The sequence below is a fragment of the Pteronotus mesoamericanus genome, unplaced genomic scaffold, assembly GCF_021234165.1.
Source record: "Pteronotus mesoamericanus isolate MK-2021 breed Mesoamerican mustached bat unplaced genomic scaffold, CSHL_Meso_final contig_169, whole genome shotgun sequence".
NCBI classification, from domain to species: Eukaryota; Metazoa; Chordata; class Mammalia; order Chiroptera; family Mormoopidae; genus Pteronotus; species Pteronotus mesoamericanus.
The window spans coordinates 22,180,947-22,199,605 of record NW_026555068.1 but is presented as its reverse complement, the minus strand read 5'-3'; the positions used below and the strand labels follow the sequence as shown (position 1 = coordinate 22,199,605).

General features: G+C 46.9%; 1 protein-coding gene across 2 annotated transcripts in view; it reads left to right on the top strand.

The window, feature by feature from the left end:
- WWC2 (WW and C2 domain containing 2) overlaps positions 1–18,659 on the top strand; it is a 135,477-nt gene that overhangs the window by 63,008 nt on the left and 53,810 nt on the right. The window contains exons 2-4 of one of the 2 annotated variants that reach the window (XM_054566194.1): positions 6,023–6,132; positions 10,992–11,195; positions 11,995–12,071. In XM_054566194.1, the coding sequence (XP_054422169.1) occupies positions 6,023–6,132; positions 10,992–11,195; positions 11,995–12,071 (391 nt within the window). Of the gene's footprint in view, positions 1–6,022; positions 6,133–10,991; positions 11,196–11,851; positions 11,889–11,994; positions 12,072–18,659 lie in introns of those variants that run through there. The other variant, XM_054566193.1, reaches the window with a different exon arrangement.

The following is an 18,659-nucleotide window of genomic DNA, read 5'->3' as shown; positions in this document are numbered from 1 at the left end:
GATTTGTGTTTCCCTGATGACTAACGATGTTGAATACTTGTTACCATTGCACATACTGCGATATAAGTGAGAAAATGAAAGGAAAAAAAGCCTAACATTTGGAAAACTTACTTTAAAATTACTTAAATGCCCTTTGAGAAGAAAAAAATGTTTATTTAAAATGTAATGAAGGTGCCCAAATCTGGGAATTATCAATCCATTCATTTTATCTAAACATTTTATAGTTTTCACAATAGAGAGATTTCCGAAGCACAGACCTTTGCTTCTGATTTCATTTCTAAATTGAGTTTGTTTTCCATTTCTGCATCACCTGGGTGGCTTTGGGCTGAAACCTGTGCCTTTTAGCCAGCGGCCCTCAAAGTGCAGTCCAGGGACAGACCACATCTCCGTCACCTGGGAACTTGTGAGAAATGCTCACTCTTAGGCTTCCTCCCCTGATCTGCTGAGTCGGAATTCCGGGGGTTGGTCTAGCCATCTGTTTCCACGTGGCTCTCAGATGAGGCGGGTGTGCTCCGAGGCTTGAGTAGCACCTTTTCTAGCCACTCTTATGTTAAAGAGCTGGTGGGAGGTGCAAGCCACAATTTCGACCTTATTAGCAGCAACCTTTTTTAAGCGAAGATAGCCAGACTATCTATCTATTCTATTATCTATCTATCTATCTATCTGTCTATCTATAAGCCTCACCCAAGGATATATTTATTGATTTTAGAGAGAGAAGGTGAAAGAGAGAGAGAAACATCAACTGGTTGTTTCCTGTATGTTCCCCGATTGGGGATCAAACCTAAAATAGGCAGACAATTAGGTTGAATCATTTTATAGCCTCTTTCTTAAGAATCATATGTATAAGTCACATAGTTTTACTTAGAAGTTGCTACTCAGTCTACAAATCATGTCAAAAAGAGAAATACTTTTAAAGGCCACTTTTGGTCTTTGGTTGAATCTCCAAAGAATTTCAGAGTTGTGCTTCTTGATGGGTCTTTTTCCTATTATCTGTGATTGGCCTTCACTTCTTCCTTCTTCGGGGCCTGTTGTGAGCGGTGAGCGTGAGGGCCTGCGAGGCACAGCGTACAGCCATTATTGTCAGAGAAGAGACACTTTGGGCACCAGCCAAGGGTCACCTTCCACCCGGGGCCCCTCCCGTCTCCTCCCTCCAGAGCGTATGAAGGGGACCCCTTCCTTGCCTCTCCTTTCAGAAATGGATGGGAAGGCAAATCCACGGAGCGTAGCAGTGGTTAAATCCACGCATTTTGATAGCCACCACAATGGCCGTAGGCTGCCCAATCAATTTAATGACTAGACACTGCAAGTGTTCGCTAGAGAGAGAGGTGGGCATTGCGTGACCACCTGTTTATTTGATTGCGAATAAACTTTCTTTCCTGCCTGGGCTAATCTAATGGCGATAATGATTGTATCTACTGTGCAGAGTTTTGTGAGGGTTTCTCTCGGACGTCTGTGTGTTGAAGCTCGTGTGGCACGTGGTAAACACTCAGTAAATGTTTTTACTTTTTAGTAGTGTAATTACTATATGTAAAAATGGACCTTTCTACATAGAATATTGTAAGCACCAACATTTTTGTAAATAATATATCTGGGTGAGTCACCCACGGACACTCCTCTCCGAAGCCTGGCCAGGGAGGAGCCAAAGAATTAGGTTGGTGGCCTTGGGGAGACTTGGGCAGGCCTCCCCAAGTCCTCCAGACTTAAACTCAACAGGTTAGGATGATCGAATGTGAGGAGCGAGTGTCAGAACGAGAGCCTGAAGATCTGAAGGAAGACTTTTTAGTGGGGGGGGGCGGGGCTCGAGTGGATCTGTGGAATGGAGGAGGAGATGGGAACTACGTGAGAACCACGTGAGAGGAGTAGATGGAGGGAAGTGGCAGAGCAGGGACAGCCAGAGGGGACCACCACAGGGATGGAGGAGGGACGTGAGAGCCAGGGAGGGGGGCGGGGCCCTGGGGTCCGAGGAGGGCAGGCTTGGGCATCGAGATCACTGCTCCCCTCGCTGCAAGCCCATCGCTGGGAGAGGGAATTAAGTAGTTCTTGGGCTCCAATGGGGGACGCTACAGAAAGACCAGGTCTGGGACCGGTGTAGATGGCCTGAACCACAGGAGCCTGGTCAAACGGCCAGCGATGCTGCTTAGCAGCTGCGGGACACCCATGAGTCCTTCGAGTGTCGGGGGGCAGGCTCCTCCTTCGCTCTGCACCGTGCGAGGGGCCTTTCCTGGCTGCAGTTCTGTCCGATAGGATTCCTTTGGAAGAGTTAGTTCCCTGGAAGACTTACGGTAACCTCATTACCCTGGTTTGCGTGATTTCTCTAAAAGGCCGATTGCTCTGCTGCCGCTGTTCTCCCTTTCCTGTCAGGCTCCCTGTTCGAGCTCCTTGGCCTTGCTGGTTTCCCTGGCTACAGCAGTGACGGAAACGGACCGAAGTCGTTTTGGGGGACTAATCCGCATCATATAAATTAAAATCTCTCAGAGCTGTAGAAAGGTTTCTGGTATCCCCCGCCCCCCATTAAAATTCAAATTGTGAACGCCATCCTTCCGTCTTCCCTGTTCTCTCAGAGCAACCGCGCAAGTTGGTGTGGGCAGATTCCAGAGTAATCAGGTGACGGTGCGACCTTGAACTTTGGTGCTGAATTGGCTAAACGACAACAGCACGATGCCACCAAGTACAAGTAACTGATAAGACCTTTCACACTCATGCTTAACCTTGCATTTACGAGGGTTGGAGTGTGGCAAGAGTTCTGTTAACCTGAAAGTGGTTTCTCCCTGTTAAGTGCTTTTTCATGTAGTGCAATTAGTGCAAACCCAGCTTCTCTGAGTTGCGCTTGCGCACGCATTGTATTCACCGTCATGTAATTATGAAAAGTAAATATATGTATGTGTGGCATCTCGTATCATAGGACAAGTATCCATGACTTGACAATAAATATTAAATGACAGTGTGTAGAAGATTGATGCAGTGCCCAGGAGAAGAGGAAATACCATGCAAAGTTCAAATTTTATACATAAACTTTGGCAAAGCACTGCAGTAAATTACCATTTTCTTTACATCAGTCACGGTGCAGAAGAAGACTTTTTTTAAGCAAAGAGTAATCTCTGGAATTTTGCAGAAAGACTCTTGTTAACTTTAGACTTTTTGCAGGATGTTGCTGCTTTGTGGGAAACCAATAAAAACAAACTCCATCCATTTTTACTCCCTTAACTTCAAAGGAAGATTGAATACTTCCGCGATTCTTTGTACAAAACAAGAGGAAGGAATTTAGAAGCTAATCAACATTTCTGCTCACTCTGTTTGCTGTATCTGTTCTAATTCATATTGTTTTTCATTTCAGAACACATCTGTTATTTCTTTTTGCTGTGTTTCTCCTTAGTGTATCACAGCAATGTCAAATGTGCTCCCTGCGTCAGAATAGAGCATGACCGCGTGTAGAATTTTATTTGGTACCCGAGAATGTCATTCTACTTAGAGCTTGTAATTTGGATCAGAATTAAATCCTAAAATTTTGAAATGTATATATCTTTATTTAATGGGTTTACTTAATGATAGAGTGTGGAGGAAAGATATGTGTTCACTTGATTTTGGAAGTGACGCTGCAGAGGAAGTTTTATGTGAAACCTCCCAGGAACGGAAACGTCTGAATTTTTCACCGAGTTCACAATTACATCTATCTTCGAGATGTAATTCTAGTCTTAGAACAGTGACAGGTAATAAAATGCTTATTACTGCTGAACAATTAATGGGAAAAGCTGGATTATTTCCAAGTACGGTTGCGTTTCCGTAACTTGTAATTATAGCACATGTTCTGAAGCCTTTGTGACTTCGGATGCTTGGAGTATTAAATATATTCATATCATAGCCATGATTAAACATGTTCATTTGGTGTCAGGGTTTAACTTGCATAGTATCTCTCTTTTGTCACTTAAACTTACTGTTTCCATGTCTTCTTACTTGTCATTTTTCAGACATACCTTTTAGATAGCATTGCTAAGGAGTTAGGGAAAGAGAATTTTTTGTCAAGAGAAGACTCAATTTTTCTGGGCAGTTTATATAACATGGAATTTGAGCACAATTCTAAGAGCTCTTCCCCCCAGCCCCCCCAGACTGAGTTCAAATTGAATCCAGGTTTACAGAATAAATATGGCAAGTTTCCTTATTTAGGCACATTGCTTAACATGTCTGAGATTCGTTTTCCTCATCTCGTAAATATATTGAAGTTTACCATTTGTCAGGCATTATACTGTTTAGTTCTCATTTAAACTTCATTACCCCTCCCCCCATTTTTAGAAAATAGACTGGGAAACGGACTTTTAAGGTTACAAACCTGACATAGGTTGTACAGCAGAACACTGTTTGACCCACGTGTCCGATGCCGGATTTCAAGCTCTCCGCTTTCCAGCCAGCGGTTGCCAAATTCCCCAGAACTCCCCGGAGAGCCAGATGAAGCGTGTATTGCAGGGCCCTCGAGCTTCTGAGTCTGGAGGCTTCTGTAACGCGTTATTTCTAGCCAGTCCCTAGGTGCTGATGCCCCTGGCTATGAGGACACTCTTTGGGGACCACTGTTCTCCGCTGGGCTGCCTGGCTCTGCTCCTCTGGAAAGTACGTGAGAGAGTTCACGTGTCATGCTCGTACTAACACCACTAACATTGATTGGCAACTTACCATGCCCTAGACACAGTTCCCAAGAAATCTCTTTTGGTCTTACCTTTTGACTCGGGGCAGTTCAGGTGTGAGGAGAGGACAGGGGTGTGACCCCCACTTAGAGAAGGAAGCTGACCTGAGAAGGGCACCTGGCAGGGGCATCATAGTGGGCCGGTGGCCGAGCCACTTGTCCTTCCGTCAGCTGGGCTGCTCTGAGGGCCAGAGCTCCGGAGGCATCTTCAGAGCAGGCTTCACACGAAGGGGAGACTGAGGCACAGGAAGACCCTCCCTTTCTTGGATCCACCAGTGTCCTCAGAGGAGGACCGTCCATTGCAGGCCAGGCCAGGGAAGAAAGGGCCTCCCTCGTTCATGCTGTTCTCCCAGCATCCTGAGGGCAGATGGCGCGGTTTCTTATTCTGGCGAATGATGCGATTCTGGGAGCGACCTGTTTTTCCCTTGAGCCGTGAGGTAGCTGATGCTCGTTTGCACGGACTGAAGGGATTCCAGGCGCGTTTGTGTGTGGGAACAGTGCTGGGTGCCAGTGCATTGAATTAGAACGCATGTCAACAATGGATGGCGGCCACTCTGCAGCGGGGCACCCCCGCCCTGCAGCTCCATCAGCCAAGGGGGCGCACCAGAGCCAGAGGGAGGGAAGTGAGGGAGGAAGCCAGCCCGTGATTGAGCCTGAACCGTGTCCCCACTGAGGAACCCGCAGTGCCCCTTTCATGTTAAAGCTGAAAGAGAAAGCATAAGGTGTTTCAAAGGGTTCTCCCCTGGATACATCACGCTGATATGTAAATACGTCGTATGTTTGGTTCCATTAAACTTTTGGTTGAATGATGGTTATGCACAAGATACTTATAAGATGTTTGTCTCTCCTCTCAAGAACCCGTAATGGACCTCGCCATCGAGTGATTGGTCATTTGTATGAGTGTCCTGCCCTGAGGTGAGCGCGGCCTGGTGTCTGTTTTGTCTCAGAGGTACTGATGTGATGACCTCATGAGGCCAGGGTTCAAATCCGGGACAGACTTTCCTCTTTAATGGGATGGCTGCTTAACCGTAGAGCCAGACAGAGCTCGGTCCGCGCCCTCCCCACTGTCAGCTTGGAGTCCTCCCTGCTGTAAGATGGCCTTATACATTTATTATATACATTTGTCTCCCAGTCTTACGCTGTGAACTTTCAAATGTGTATTATGACTCACTGCTACTTTTTTGAATGTTCATCTCTGTATTTCCTCCTAGTTTTTTTCTTTCATACACAGAGGTGCAAACTCTAGAAACAGTCAAGAACCAACAGGAACTGCAGGCCGGACACAGCATGCGCTTCACGTGCTGGGGTCTGACCGTTTGTTTGATGCGCGTTTCTTCTCATTCGTTGCAGGTTAACGAAGCCCCTGTCGTTTGCTGACTGCGTGGGGGATGAGCTGCCCTGGGGCTGGGAAGCAGGGTTCGACCCTCAGATTGGCGTCTACTACATCGATCACATCAACAGTAAGGTTTCCTTTTTGGTAAAAAAGCAGCCAGATCAGAAAAGCAACCTCCCAAATCTGGAGTCATACAAAAAAAGTAAACATTTTACAAAGTGAATTTCTTTCATTTACCCCGCATGGTCTCAGCGACCAACATTTAACTGAAATGCCCTATTTGGAATTTGGTGCATGTGTGTGGAGTTGGGTTTATGGGGCAGAGGGAGAGAAAGGCGTCCAGTCCATCCGCCCGCCTGCCCGCCTGCCTGCCTGCCTTTCTGCCTGGCCCGAGCGCCTTCTCCAGAGCGGGGGTCTGGAGGCCTGCGGAGACCACCAACTGTTTGGCTCCTCTTCCTGGGACCAGCAGCCTTCGGATCGGACCTCCGCCTCCCCTTGTTCTCGCTGGGGGACCAGGCGGTAAGGCACCGGTGCAGTCTGGTCCCTCGCGGCCCGACTGCGTGTGACCACGCAGGGGGTCAGGGTGGGACGAGGGTCACTGCCAGCCCTGGAAGGGGCGGCTGTCGCTGTGGAAAAGCTCTCAACCCTCATCTTGTTTGTTCCCTGATTTCTTTGTGGTGGGAAGGGGAACACCTCTCACTTTAATAGCTTTTCTTAACTTATTTTTACAGTGGACACTATGACAGATGTCCCCACTTCCCCCGCTTTGCCCACCTCCACCCAGGCCCCGCACCCCCTTCCCTCGGCCATCGCCACTCCGCTTTCTCTGCCCGTGGGTTACGCACATATTCAGGGTCTTCGGCTGACCCCTTCCCCTCCTTTCCTCTCTCCCTGCCTCTGTCACAGCACTCTCTGCCCAGCCCCCGGGGCCCCTCTTGGCCAGCCGCCACACCCACCCGGGGTCCCTCTGCTCGGGTCGCAGGGCTTCCCAGCGGCCACCCCGGTACCCAGCCCACACCCGGGCAGGTCTCACCCGTGTTCTGAATTAGGTGCCCTGTCCCGCTATCTCTGTAATACCAGGGGCTTAGGGATTTTTAAAAATCACTTGTCATATCCACTTAAATCATTCATTTATGTTTCTCTCGCTGAAGTGTGAGCTCCTCGAGGCCAGCCACTGTGCCTTTGTTTCCTCACCCTTGGGTACCGAGTGTCATGATGAATTCCTACGTGTTAGAAGGCAGGAAGGGCTTTATTGTTTAACTCACAGGTTAAAAGCCGTCTGTTTGTTTCTGAAAAAGTTACAGTGCATTTCAAGTATAAATTAGGCTTCGGAAAGTGCCATCCTGCATGTTTCGAATCTTACTGATCAGACTATAAATGTTCAGGCCTCCCATTTTGCTGTGGGGCCGTAACGGCATCCCCGCGGCCTGATGGAGTTACTGGGCCCTGAAGCGCCCAAGTCACCCGCAGCCCGTGTCCCGCACGCAGAAGGGTCTGCCCCCGCGTCTCATTAATCTTAAAGACAGTCCTGGGAAGCAGTGCGGGGAGCAAACAGTCGTATCGTCTTGTAACAGCTGGCCCACGCATATGCCGTGGCTTGACACTGTATAGCTTCAGCATTATTTTCTCTTTGTTTTAATAAAAAATGAAATAAAGAATGTTTGGCTGTTGAACACCATATCCATGTAACCCTATCAAATATCGAGAAGTAAGAGATTTGACCTTGACAATGATCGTTTGTCTATAATAGGCCTTAGGTGTTTTAAGATGGAATTCACCTTTGAGTGGCTGGGGGATGCAGAGCTGTTGTGGGGGAGAACTGACCAGAAGGTAAAGATGAAGTGCTGTTTATAAGGTTTTGATATTATTACTAAAACCAGAAGTAAATAACCTTTTGGTAAGGTCAGAGCTATACCCTAATTTTTTTGCCTTTGCTTAAGTAATTGAGGTCTTATTTACGTGTAAGAAAATGCACAGCTTTTAAGTGCTCATTTCAGTGGGTTTTGGCAAATGCCGTTCTAGCTAAGATATGGACTGTGCCCTCACCCCAGTAAGTTCTCTCCTGCCCCTTCCCCAGCGCTGCAAATTGTTCTACTTTCTGTCATCTGGGCTTAGACATGCCTCACCTAGAGCTTCGCTTAAATGGAGTGCGTTCCATGCTGCGAAGAGAGTCCTCACTCGCCATATTTTAGAGTGTGCTCCTGAGGCATACCATCTCCGAACCCATAGCCAGGACACAGAAGTACCTCCTGAAAATCAACATTAGAGAGACAACGCAATTTAAAAATGGGCAACAACCTAGGACCCGTCCTTGGCTCTCCTTCCTGTCCCTGCCCCCGCGTGCTCTGGCCCCTGCAAGCCCCTTTTGTGGCGTCCTGGCCCCAGCCCCCCACGTGGCCAACACAAGTCACAGCTGCCTCTGTCCTAGGACCAAGGGAGGAACACGCCGCCCCGCCGGCCGTGGGGAGGCGGCTGTTCCCGGGGCCTCCGTGGGACGGCCCGGCGCTTAGTCCTGGGCTGTCCCTTCCGGTGTATCGACAGGAAGAGTGGTCCAGGGTCTGGGAGAGCGAGGGGTACAGGCTGCAAAACCAACAGAAACGGGATTCCCGCCGTGCAACTGGTCTGTGGGTTCCTAGCTCCTTCCACAGGCCTCCTTGCTGACCACTCTCTAGAGTCACCTTTGAGTGTTCTGTGTCTTCCGCCCGTGGTTCCAGGGTGCAGTCGCGGGGAGACCGGGTGGTGTGCGCCTACTCCATTCGGCGTTATCACGAGCCACCTGCTCTGCATGAGCGTTGAAGCAACGCAAGGGCCCAGGCTTGATGGGGGTCCCTCCCGCGGAAGTGACCTTTCACGCGGAGCTGCCGCCTTCAGCGGGAAGGAGAGGCGTTGGCGGCCCTTCTCTTTTACCGGTCTTATTTCAGCCTCTGTATTTTCCTATGAGGATACACTGTTCAGGTTTGATGAAAAGAAAAAATGTCTGTACTTAAAATGTGCTAATAAAAGGTGTCACGGTGCTAGTGACACTGACAGTTGGTAACTGAGAATTGACAAATGTCCGGTGGTCGTCAAGCTCCGGGCCTCCTCGCGGTCCCTTCTCCTCCCGCCCGGGTGCAGAGTTGGGGTGGGTGAGCACGCCGTTCTCCTTGAACCTGCTCTTTTCCCTCCTGCAGCCTGTTCTTTCTCTCCTCGGTGGCCTCGTGCCTCTTTCGGGAGTCCCTCTGCCTTGTCACTCCCCAAAGCCGGGGCGTCCCCGGCATCCCCGCCCGTGGCCCGCAGCCACGCTTCCCTGCGCACTGCTGTGCAGCTCCTCTGCGTTTCCAGCTGATGCTCCTAGTATTTTGTCAAACATTTCCGGTTGCAGGACATTGCTACCCATTTTGCCATCAAACCTTCAAAACAAACAGGTACAAAATGGGATTCTTCAGTTTTCCCTTTGATTTTATGATTTTTTTTTTTTTTTTTTGAAACACTGTAATCTTCATCGTTACTAAATTGAAAGATTTAGGGCCGTCTTGTCAGCCCTTGATGACTTTTTTCTCTAGCACATAATCTCAGATTTGGTCGTTCAGCCCCTTTCCACAGCTGTTTTCCTCACTCAGACCCTCATTACCTTGTGCCTTTTGTCCTTTTCCCTTTAAGAAGCATGTTTTATAAAGGTAATAGGTGTGCATAGGAGAAAAGTAGAAAATGTAGGTAAATGACAGAAAGAAAAAATTATCCATATTTATACAACCTACAGATAACGAAGCATTCTAAACCTTTGAGTGTGTATCCTTCCAGACTTTTTCATATTCACACACACACACACACACACACAGGGTTTTAAATATATATACCTGAAGTGGGGTTATATTATACAGGTGGTTTTATAAACTGCTATTTCATTTACTGTATAATATTTCATCAAAAAAAATTGCGCAATCAATCCTATCCACTCTTTCCATAGTAGGACCTCCCATAGTTATGACATGATCTTCCTAAAATACAGCTAAGAACGTTCTTGCCCTCACGTAGAACCTTCCCGTGGCACACCATTCATTGCTCACCGAATGAGTTTTCTATGTCGACCTGATATTAGGAAACCCCAGGCCAGCTCCTCTCGGAAGAGGAGACTGGGCCTCGCAGCGAACCCCGATCGCACCGACAGCAAACGACAGGCAGGGCCCATCCTGAAGGGTGCAGCTGGGCTTAGGGAAGGGGCTTTAAGCTGCTCCGGAGAGCGAGTTAGCCAGGCCCGAGCGAGGGGAAGGGTGCGGACTGGGGACGGGCAGAAGGAGAAGCTTCCTGGAGGAAGAAGACCACAGCGGAGCCGAAGGTTCGGAGAGCCCGCCAGGAGCAGGGTTGATCAAAGACTGACGGGAAACTCCGGGCGGCCGAGGCGTGCGTGGCCCGCGCGGGGAGGGGGCGCCGGATAAGCGGGGCCTGAAGGGACTCTGTCTGGGAGCACCCAAGGCCGCCTTTAATCGCCGCCTGCCCCCTGGGACCTCACCTCTCCAGCCGGAGGAAGCCCCCGCGTCCGGAGCCGCCTTGGCACCGAGCCCCGCCCCTCTGCAGGCCCCTCGCGTCTCCTGCGCAGAGCGGTTGTGGTTTCCAAACTCCGTGCGTCCCAATCTCTTCTGCATTACATACGTTCTTGGAAGGAAAGGGTCATCCCTCAACGTCTTGTTCCCCCCATTGCATGTGGCGGGTGGTCAGCGATTGTCTGTAGAAGCAATGAACAGGTTACCGCAACACTCGTGTCTGATGGAGTCAGGGGAGAGGGACTTGTTGGCAAGGCCCCCAAAGGGGATGAGCGTGGGGAAGAGACTGGGTAAAACAAAACAAAAACTGTCCCCAGTTTCTGGAAAAGTCACTTCACGAATATTATTAATTTACCTAAGAGTACTATAAGAATTAAACCTAGCTACTTTTCTTAAGCTAAACTAAATTTTTTTTTTAAACAGCGTAATTAGATTCTAAAAAATAACCCGCCTAATGTATTTTCAGAAACCACACAGATTGAAGATCCGAGAAAACAATGGCGGGGGGAGCAGGAGAAGATGCTCAAGGACTACCTCTCGGTGGCTCGCGACGCCCTCCAGACCCAGAAGGAGCTGTACCACGTGAAGGAGCAGAGGCTGGCTTTGGCCCTGGACGAGTACGTGCGGCTGAACGACGCCTACAAGGAGAAGTCAAGTTCTCACACAAGCTGTAAGTGCAGCGGGGCTCTCCCCTTTGGACGTGGGGACCAGCCTGGAGAGGACAGAGGCCCCTGGGTCGCTGTGGGGTGTCACTCTGGGTCCTGCCCCTTCCTCCGCAGGAAGGGTGGAGAGGGCCCCCCGCAGACTTCTCAGGAGAGCCCCGCGGCCCCATTCCAGATCCACGTCTCCTCTCTGGGGCATCGTGTGTCCCTTCTGTTTTTGCTTCTCCTTCTGCCTGGTGGCCTTTTATTGATTTATGAGTCAAGTCAGTTTTTACCCTTTCAGATCAAGCCAATAACTGAGCGCTTTCACTGCCCTTGGGCCCTGTTTGTGGTGGGGAAGACCTAGGACCGTGAGTGAGAGTGACTTTTCTGTTGACCCCAAAGCTAACTTGGGGTCACCAGACCCCATCTCAAAAACCGATCATCCGGGGCTGGCCTTGTTTAAAGCAGCAGCGCGAGGGGCGCAGAGGTTCCACAGAAATGGTCAGTTTCTGGAAAATGCGAAGCTCTAACAAACCGTGTCTGCAGGCAGGACCTCTGAGATTTTATCTGTTGGTATAAAGTCCAGAAGGAAATGAAGTTCCAGGATCTTTATGACATTTGTCTTTCTTGAGTTTTTAAAAAAAAAAATTATAAAGGTTTGAAGATTACTTTTTATATTTAGGTGTCTGATGAATGACAATAAAGAAATTATAAAGTAAGTAAGTATCCGCAGAAGCATGTGAATCTTGTTGTTTTTAGAGTTTGTAAGTTCTGAGCTGCGAACTAGTTATGCAACCTTGTTTTCTCTTTTTTGTCTTTGAAAAGTGTTCTCAGGATCATCATCTAGTACTAAATACGATCCTGATATTTTAAAAGCTGAGATCTCCACTACGCGACTAAGGGTAAGATGCTTTTTACTGTGGTTCTCCATTGAACATAAACGTGTGCTCTGAAGGTGGGGGAGGGGCATTAATGGTCACCTGCCGTGTCGTACAATGCGGGAGCCTCCGCCACCTCACCCCGATGGGCAGTGTTTCTGCCTTTGTCAGAACAGATCGTCCTGGTACTGAGACAGAGCGCGTTCCACTCCCGGGCAGTTGCACTATTTGCAGTTAGTATAAAACTTGAGTCTCGGTAACTTCCTCATTGTGCTGAATATGTCCTCCACCGCTGAGCCTACTGGCCCTTCCATCAGACAGCCCAGCATTTAGAGATGCCCGGTTCCTGTCAGCAAGCCGTTCCTGCCTAGAACTTTACCAGTCTCTCTCACTGGCGCATGGGGCTGTGTTTCCTGAGCTTTACCCTGAATCTTTTTGACCAAACTGCTGCTAAGCCCCGAGCTCATTTACCCTTGATTTGTGGAGTCTTGAAGACTGTTCATCAAGTCAGTAAATTCCTGTAACCATTACCTCCATCGTGAAATAGGCTGTCACCGTGTCCCCGGGAGCCCCCATTGTACCCCTTCGTTGTCACTACCTTTTTCTCTGAAGGTAACCCTGGCCTCCTCAACACTGTGGGTTAGCTTTGCCTGCTTTGAACTTTGTGAAACTGGAATGCCACCGTACGTATTATGCGATGGCTTCTTTTGCTCAGCAACATTTTGAGATTCATCTACAAAAACTTTTATTGCTGAAAAGCATTCCACTTTGGGGTATATACCGTAAATTCTTTCTCTTCTACTATTGATGTGCATTACAGCTTATTCCAATTTCTGGTAATTAAAAGTTACGTCTTGATGCACATGTCTAGTATGCACGTCCTTTGGGGCACATATATACACATTTTTCTGTTTCACAACTGGGAATGAAATTGCCATGTCAAAAAAATATTTATAGCTTCAACTTTGGCAGATACTTACAAATGATTTGGGGCTTTCTTTCTTTCTAATATCTGCTCTTAAAGCTCTAAATTAATTTCTGCACATGGCTTTTGCCTACAACCCACAGGTTTTGAATTTTGTATTTTTATTATCAATCAGTTCAAAATATTTTCTAACTCTTGTAACCTCCTTATGATTACAGTGTGCTTAATTTTTAAATAGTTGGGGATAGCCTTATTTTTTATTATTGATTTCAGCTTACTTCCACTGCATATTTTTCAGTCCTAAAATTTCTTTTTGATTGTTTTTTTTCTTCTTGCCCTGAATCTGAACTTTGATATATAATTTTTTGAACAAAATGATCATAGTTATTTTTTAAATTCCATGTCTTGATTAGTATAATACTTAGCTCTCTTACATGTTGAATTCTTCAATATGGTCAGAAGAATGGTTTTGATTTTAGGTCAGTATTTGACTTCTTACAGCTGCTTACTTTTTATTAAGAGTCATATATTATGTATGAAATAGTATAAAGATAATTTGAGGTCTGAGACGATCTTGTCATCCTTCAGAGAGAAGGTAGTTTTGCTTCTCGTAGGCAGTCCAGGGACATCCATTTTTAATGCAGTGAGGGTTTGATCTGTGTGAAATCTGGGTTTCATCCCTTTTCGAAGGGTGGATCTATTTCCAGTTTACCCTTTCTCTCAGGGCAGAGCTCTCCCAAGCCCCAGGTGCACTCCCGGGGTGTTTTAAGCGTTTCCCTTCTGCATGACGGAGGCTGCACTCCAACTCTGTCCCCACGCTTCCCACCTCCCTCGCCTGGACTGCGCGTACTTCTCTGAGCTCTGGCCTCTCACTCACTGCGTCCTCCCAACTTGTCACATGCAAATGCCTCTGAAGGAAAAACAGTGTCCAGTCTGGGTCATGACTATGGGTCTTTCATACAAGTTCAAGTTCCCCAGTGTCTTGAAATAGACATTTTGTTTTGTCTTTCTCACAACTTTTCTTTTTGTTCTCAGAAAAAGAGCGTGAAAAACATTTGTCTCTGTTTTCTGGGAGCAAAACCTCTCTTCAGTTTGGGTCTCTGGATTCATCAGGAAGCCATTGGCAGATGAGGGTTCTGTGTCTTTCTACCATAAATGTCCTCCCATGTACCAGGGGCTCCTTACTGGGTCAGCGCACCCACGTTCTCTGCACCTTTCTCAGGAACATCACGTGATAGTTTGCCCGATGCATGGGGCTGTATCTGTGTGCTGCGTCTGTCCGCTCCTGTGACCCACTAGACTAGATACCTTATCTAAACAAAGGAAACGAAGGTATTTGTCAAAGCTTACTCGTAATTACCTCCATATTCACTTGAGCTGTGCACTTCTTAGGAAGTTATTACTTATCATTATTACCCTTTGAAATTTTAACCATTTTTCACAGTCCTTATCTTTGTAAGACACATGGTGAAGGGCATAGCCGCAATAGGCTCCTTAGTTTGTTCATGTAAATCCCTCTTTAGGAAGGATGCAAACCAAGGAAAGGATTTAAAAACAAAACATATAGGATATTTCATACAAAGCCATTTAGAAGGAAAAGGCCGTTGTCTCCACTGGGGTGGTCCCAGGAGATCCCAAGTGGTCACACTCCCCAGACCCCTCTCCTCAGGCCGCAGAATGAGACAAAGCCTCCTCCGTGCCAGGTGCAGTCTGCTCTTGCCATCAGCAGCCTGTATTCCATTTACATAGTTCACCACCGTGCCACTACGAAGGTGAGTTGGACGAGCAGGCATGGCCCGAGAAGACACCCCCTCCGCTGAAGCGGATGGAGGACAATCATCAATAACTGTAATAAAGATCGGGTGTGACACTCTTCCTCTCCTGCCTTAGTGGCCAGGTGCTTGTGGAACACTTCACGCCGCTGGGAATGCTCCCTAGCAGGCTGGCCCTTGTGGCCTGCGCTGCTCTTGTTGCCCTTGCGATGCTCCGGGTCACGGTCTGAACCCCGTGAAGCAGATGGCGCGCTCTCTCTGCAGTCCACGCGCATCTTGGCCAGGTGGCACCCTCAGAAGTGAATGGGTAACTTGGCAGAGTCTCACGGACTTTGGTAAAATGGCCTCTTTTTGGCTTGTCAACACTGTGGCAATTGTTGTAGGTACTAGTCCCTTTCACAAATCAATGCAAAATAAACACAAAAACCTCATGCATTCACATGATATTTGGGGAGAATCAATAATCTTCTAAGTCCATGATAATGAAGTAGTGAGAGAAAAAAATACCAATTTATACTACATACATTTTGCAATCTTTGGCATCTTCTTGTACATATCTGTTTCTAGAATTCAGGGTGGTAGGCGTAGTACTACATCCCCTTCATAAAAGAACCAGAATCCAAGAGCGCTCCTTCAAGATCTACAGGAAGAGAGCTGTGTGGTTGAGATTAGCCAATTGGAGCCCAAATTTGGATCTTGTGCCTGTAGAGAGAGAAAGAGAGATGCATGAAATAAGTCCAGTCGGAAGATATTCTGCCTAAAATTCAGGCTGTTGGAGTCACATGAATATCTCTTGAAAGACCCAACTGCCTCTGCTTTGGCCCAGGAAAGGTTAACTGCTGGAGGCGTTGTCCTCTAGACAGCAGAGGGTTAGAGGGTTAGAGACCTGGGCAAGCTCTCTGAAATGAGAGCATCCCATGGACAGTGAATAGCAGGCCTTATAATCCCCATCTTTAACTGAAGGGCGCGGTCCAGAGGTGCTTCCTGGATGGCACCACCTGCAGTGCGGGGAGAAGGGCTCACAGGGGTCTGGTTGTGTTGAGAGACTCGAGGACAAAGTTCAGTGAGGTGGGAGAGTGAGGACTTGGGGGAGATACTGGAGAGGAGGGAGCTGCAGAGAGAGAGCAAGAGTGAGCTCTGGGGACTTCTGAGGGGTCTCCTCACATCAGTGAGTGCTGAGCAAGCACAGCACAAACACAACGAGGGGGGGAACGAAAGCAGCAGGACAGACAGTTCTCAGAGCCTCCACGGGGCCAGGAATAGCTCGTGCTTCCGCCCGCCTTCACGGAGGGACCTCACAGGGCACGGGGCAGCGGGTGGAGACCTCAGTATCAGAGCCGCAGAAGATCCACAGATAACTGGCAAGCAAAGGAAAAGATGGTTTCCCGGTTCGTATGTAAAAGTCATGTTTACACTGAACTGTAGACTATTAAGTGTGCAATAGCATTATGTCTAAAAAAACAATGTCCACACTTTAATTTCAAAATCCTCTGATTTAAAAAAAATGCTAACCATCCACTGAGCCTTCGGCAAGCTATAATCTTTTTGCTGATGGAGGGTCTTGCCTGGAAGTCCATAAAAATGCGTTATCTGCAAAGCATGATAAAGTAAACCGCAACACAGCAAGGTCTGCCTGCCTGTGTGCATACAATGGAATATTATTCAGCCTTAGAAAGAAATGAAACTGATGCATGTTACAGCCTGGATTAGTGCTGAAAACATTATGCTAAGTAAGTAAAATGAGCCTGACTTACGAGGACAAATATTGTGTGGCTGCACTTCTGTGGGGTTCCCTCCTAGAAGCGGCAAATCTATGGAACAGGAAGTAGAATAGTTGTCAGCAGGGGCTGGAGGAGGGGCGCGGGGGAGTTGCTGCCCAGTGGGTGCGGAGTTTCAGTCTGCGGTGATGAAAAGCCTGGAGGTGACAGGTGACGATGGGTGCACTTAAGTCCTCCAAGTTGTACCCTTAAAAATGGTTAAATGGTAAATTTCATTATATGCGTATTTTACTACAGTTCTTTTAAATGAAAGCAAAAGGAAGAACTTTTCAGAGAAACAAAGGCTGCGAGGATGGATTGCCTGCAGAACTGTCATATATTAAATGTTAAAGGGAATTTCTTCGGGCAGAGGGAAAATGGCGCCCCATGGAAATCGGGACCTCCGTAAAATAATGAAAATCTAAGTGATAGTAAATAGGTGCATGGATAGGAAACTTCTTAACACTTTAAAGTCCCTTTAAAATCATTGCTTATTTAAATAAAATAATACAAATATGGTGTGGGTTCTGTAAAACATTTAGAAGTGAACTCTAAGGCATCACAAAGGATGGGGGAATTGGAAGATACTGTCATAAGACCCTTACGCTGTACCTAAAGGAATAGCGTATGATCTGCAAATAGACTGTACATTTCATACACTAGAGCCAGAGTGGCCAAACTTTCTCTATAAAGGGCCAAATAGTAATTATTTTGAGGTTGGCCGAAACTGTAAGCAGAATTCTAAGATACCTCTAAAATTCCCCACTCCCCCCACCTTATATAACCGCTAGGCCGAATATGATGGGTTTTATTCCTGTGTTTGGTTATTTTCTACAAAACAGATAACTTAAAGATAGGCAGATTGTGCTGGAGGGCTGGAGGGAATCACACAAGCCCTCAACAAAAGCATCTCTCTAGGCTGGTTGCAGGGGAGGAAGTCAGGCGCGCACAGTGCAGGGAGCGTCCAGTGCACCAGCTCTGTGCTGAGCCTGGGTAGGCGCACGGAGGAAGGGCCTGAGACTGGCCCAGGCTGTTTGCCGGTGAGGAAACCGAGCCTCGGGCCTTCCTACGGCTGCAGCAGCTGCCTCCTGCCAGCAGCGAGGATGGAATTGAGCCTGAATTTTCCCCGGAGCCTCCCTCCACAGAAGAACTCAGCCTGGCTGCCACCTTAGTTTCCGTTTTTTGATACCTTAAACAGAGAACCCAGCCAGATCTTGTAACCTAGTAAATGGGTGCAATTTTAAGCTGCGAATTTGGTGATATTTTTTGTTTTGCAGCAACAGAAAACTGGTATATAGCAGGCCATACACAGTTTCTATCATAGATTTTTCTTTTAATATTTTCTTGAGAACATTATTAAAAACATGAAAAGCATCCCTAACTCATGAACCATAAGAAAAAATTAAACCACAGGGTAGATTTGACCCACAAGCGTCATTTGCTATTCCCTGCCCTAGAATAACCACAATAAGATAGAGATTTTACCAATAGTGCAGATAAAATGGAGTTAAAAAAAAAAATCCAGTGAATCCAAAAGGAGGCAGGCAGAAAGGTAGAAAAGATAAAAGAACATATGTGAGAAATAGAAAACAAATATAAAGATAGAAGGTTTAAATCCAACTATATCAATAATTACACTAAATGTAAATGGTCTAAATACTCCAATAAAAGGCAGAAATTATCATAATGGTTAAAATAAGAACCAACTCTATGATGGCTACAACAAACCTATTTTAATTGTAAATATCCAGATAGGTTGGAAATTAAAGGCATGAAAAATATATACTATGAAAATACAAATACAAAATTGCACTTGCCATATTAATATCAAAGTAAACTTTAAAACAAGAGATAGTATTACCAGGGGCTTTCTACTAATAAATAAGTCAGTTTATGAAAGGCCATAATGATATATACACATAACCCTGAAGATGTGTACACATAATAAAAGAGCTTTAAAAACCAATAGAACTGAAAGGAGAAATACAAATTTACAATTACAGTTGGACATATCAACACTCTTCTCTCAGTAACTGATAGAATATACAGACAAAATCAGTACAGCTGTTGAAGTTGTGAACAGTTTCATCAACCAACCTGATCAAATGAACATTCGTCGATCATACCACCTAAATAAAGCAAAATGCATATTGTTTTC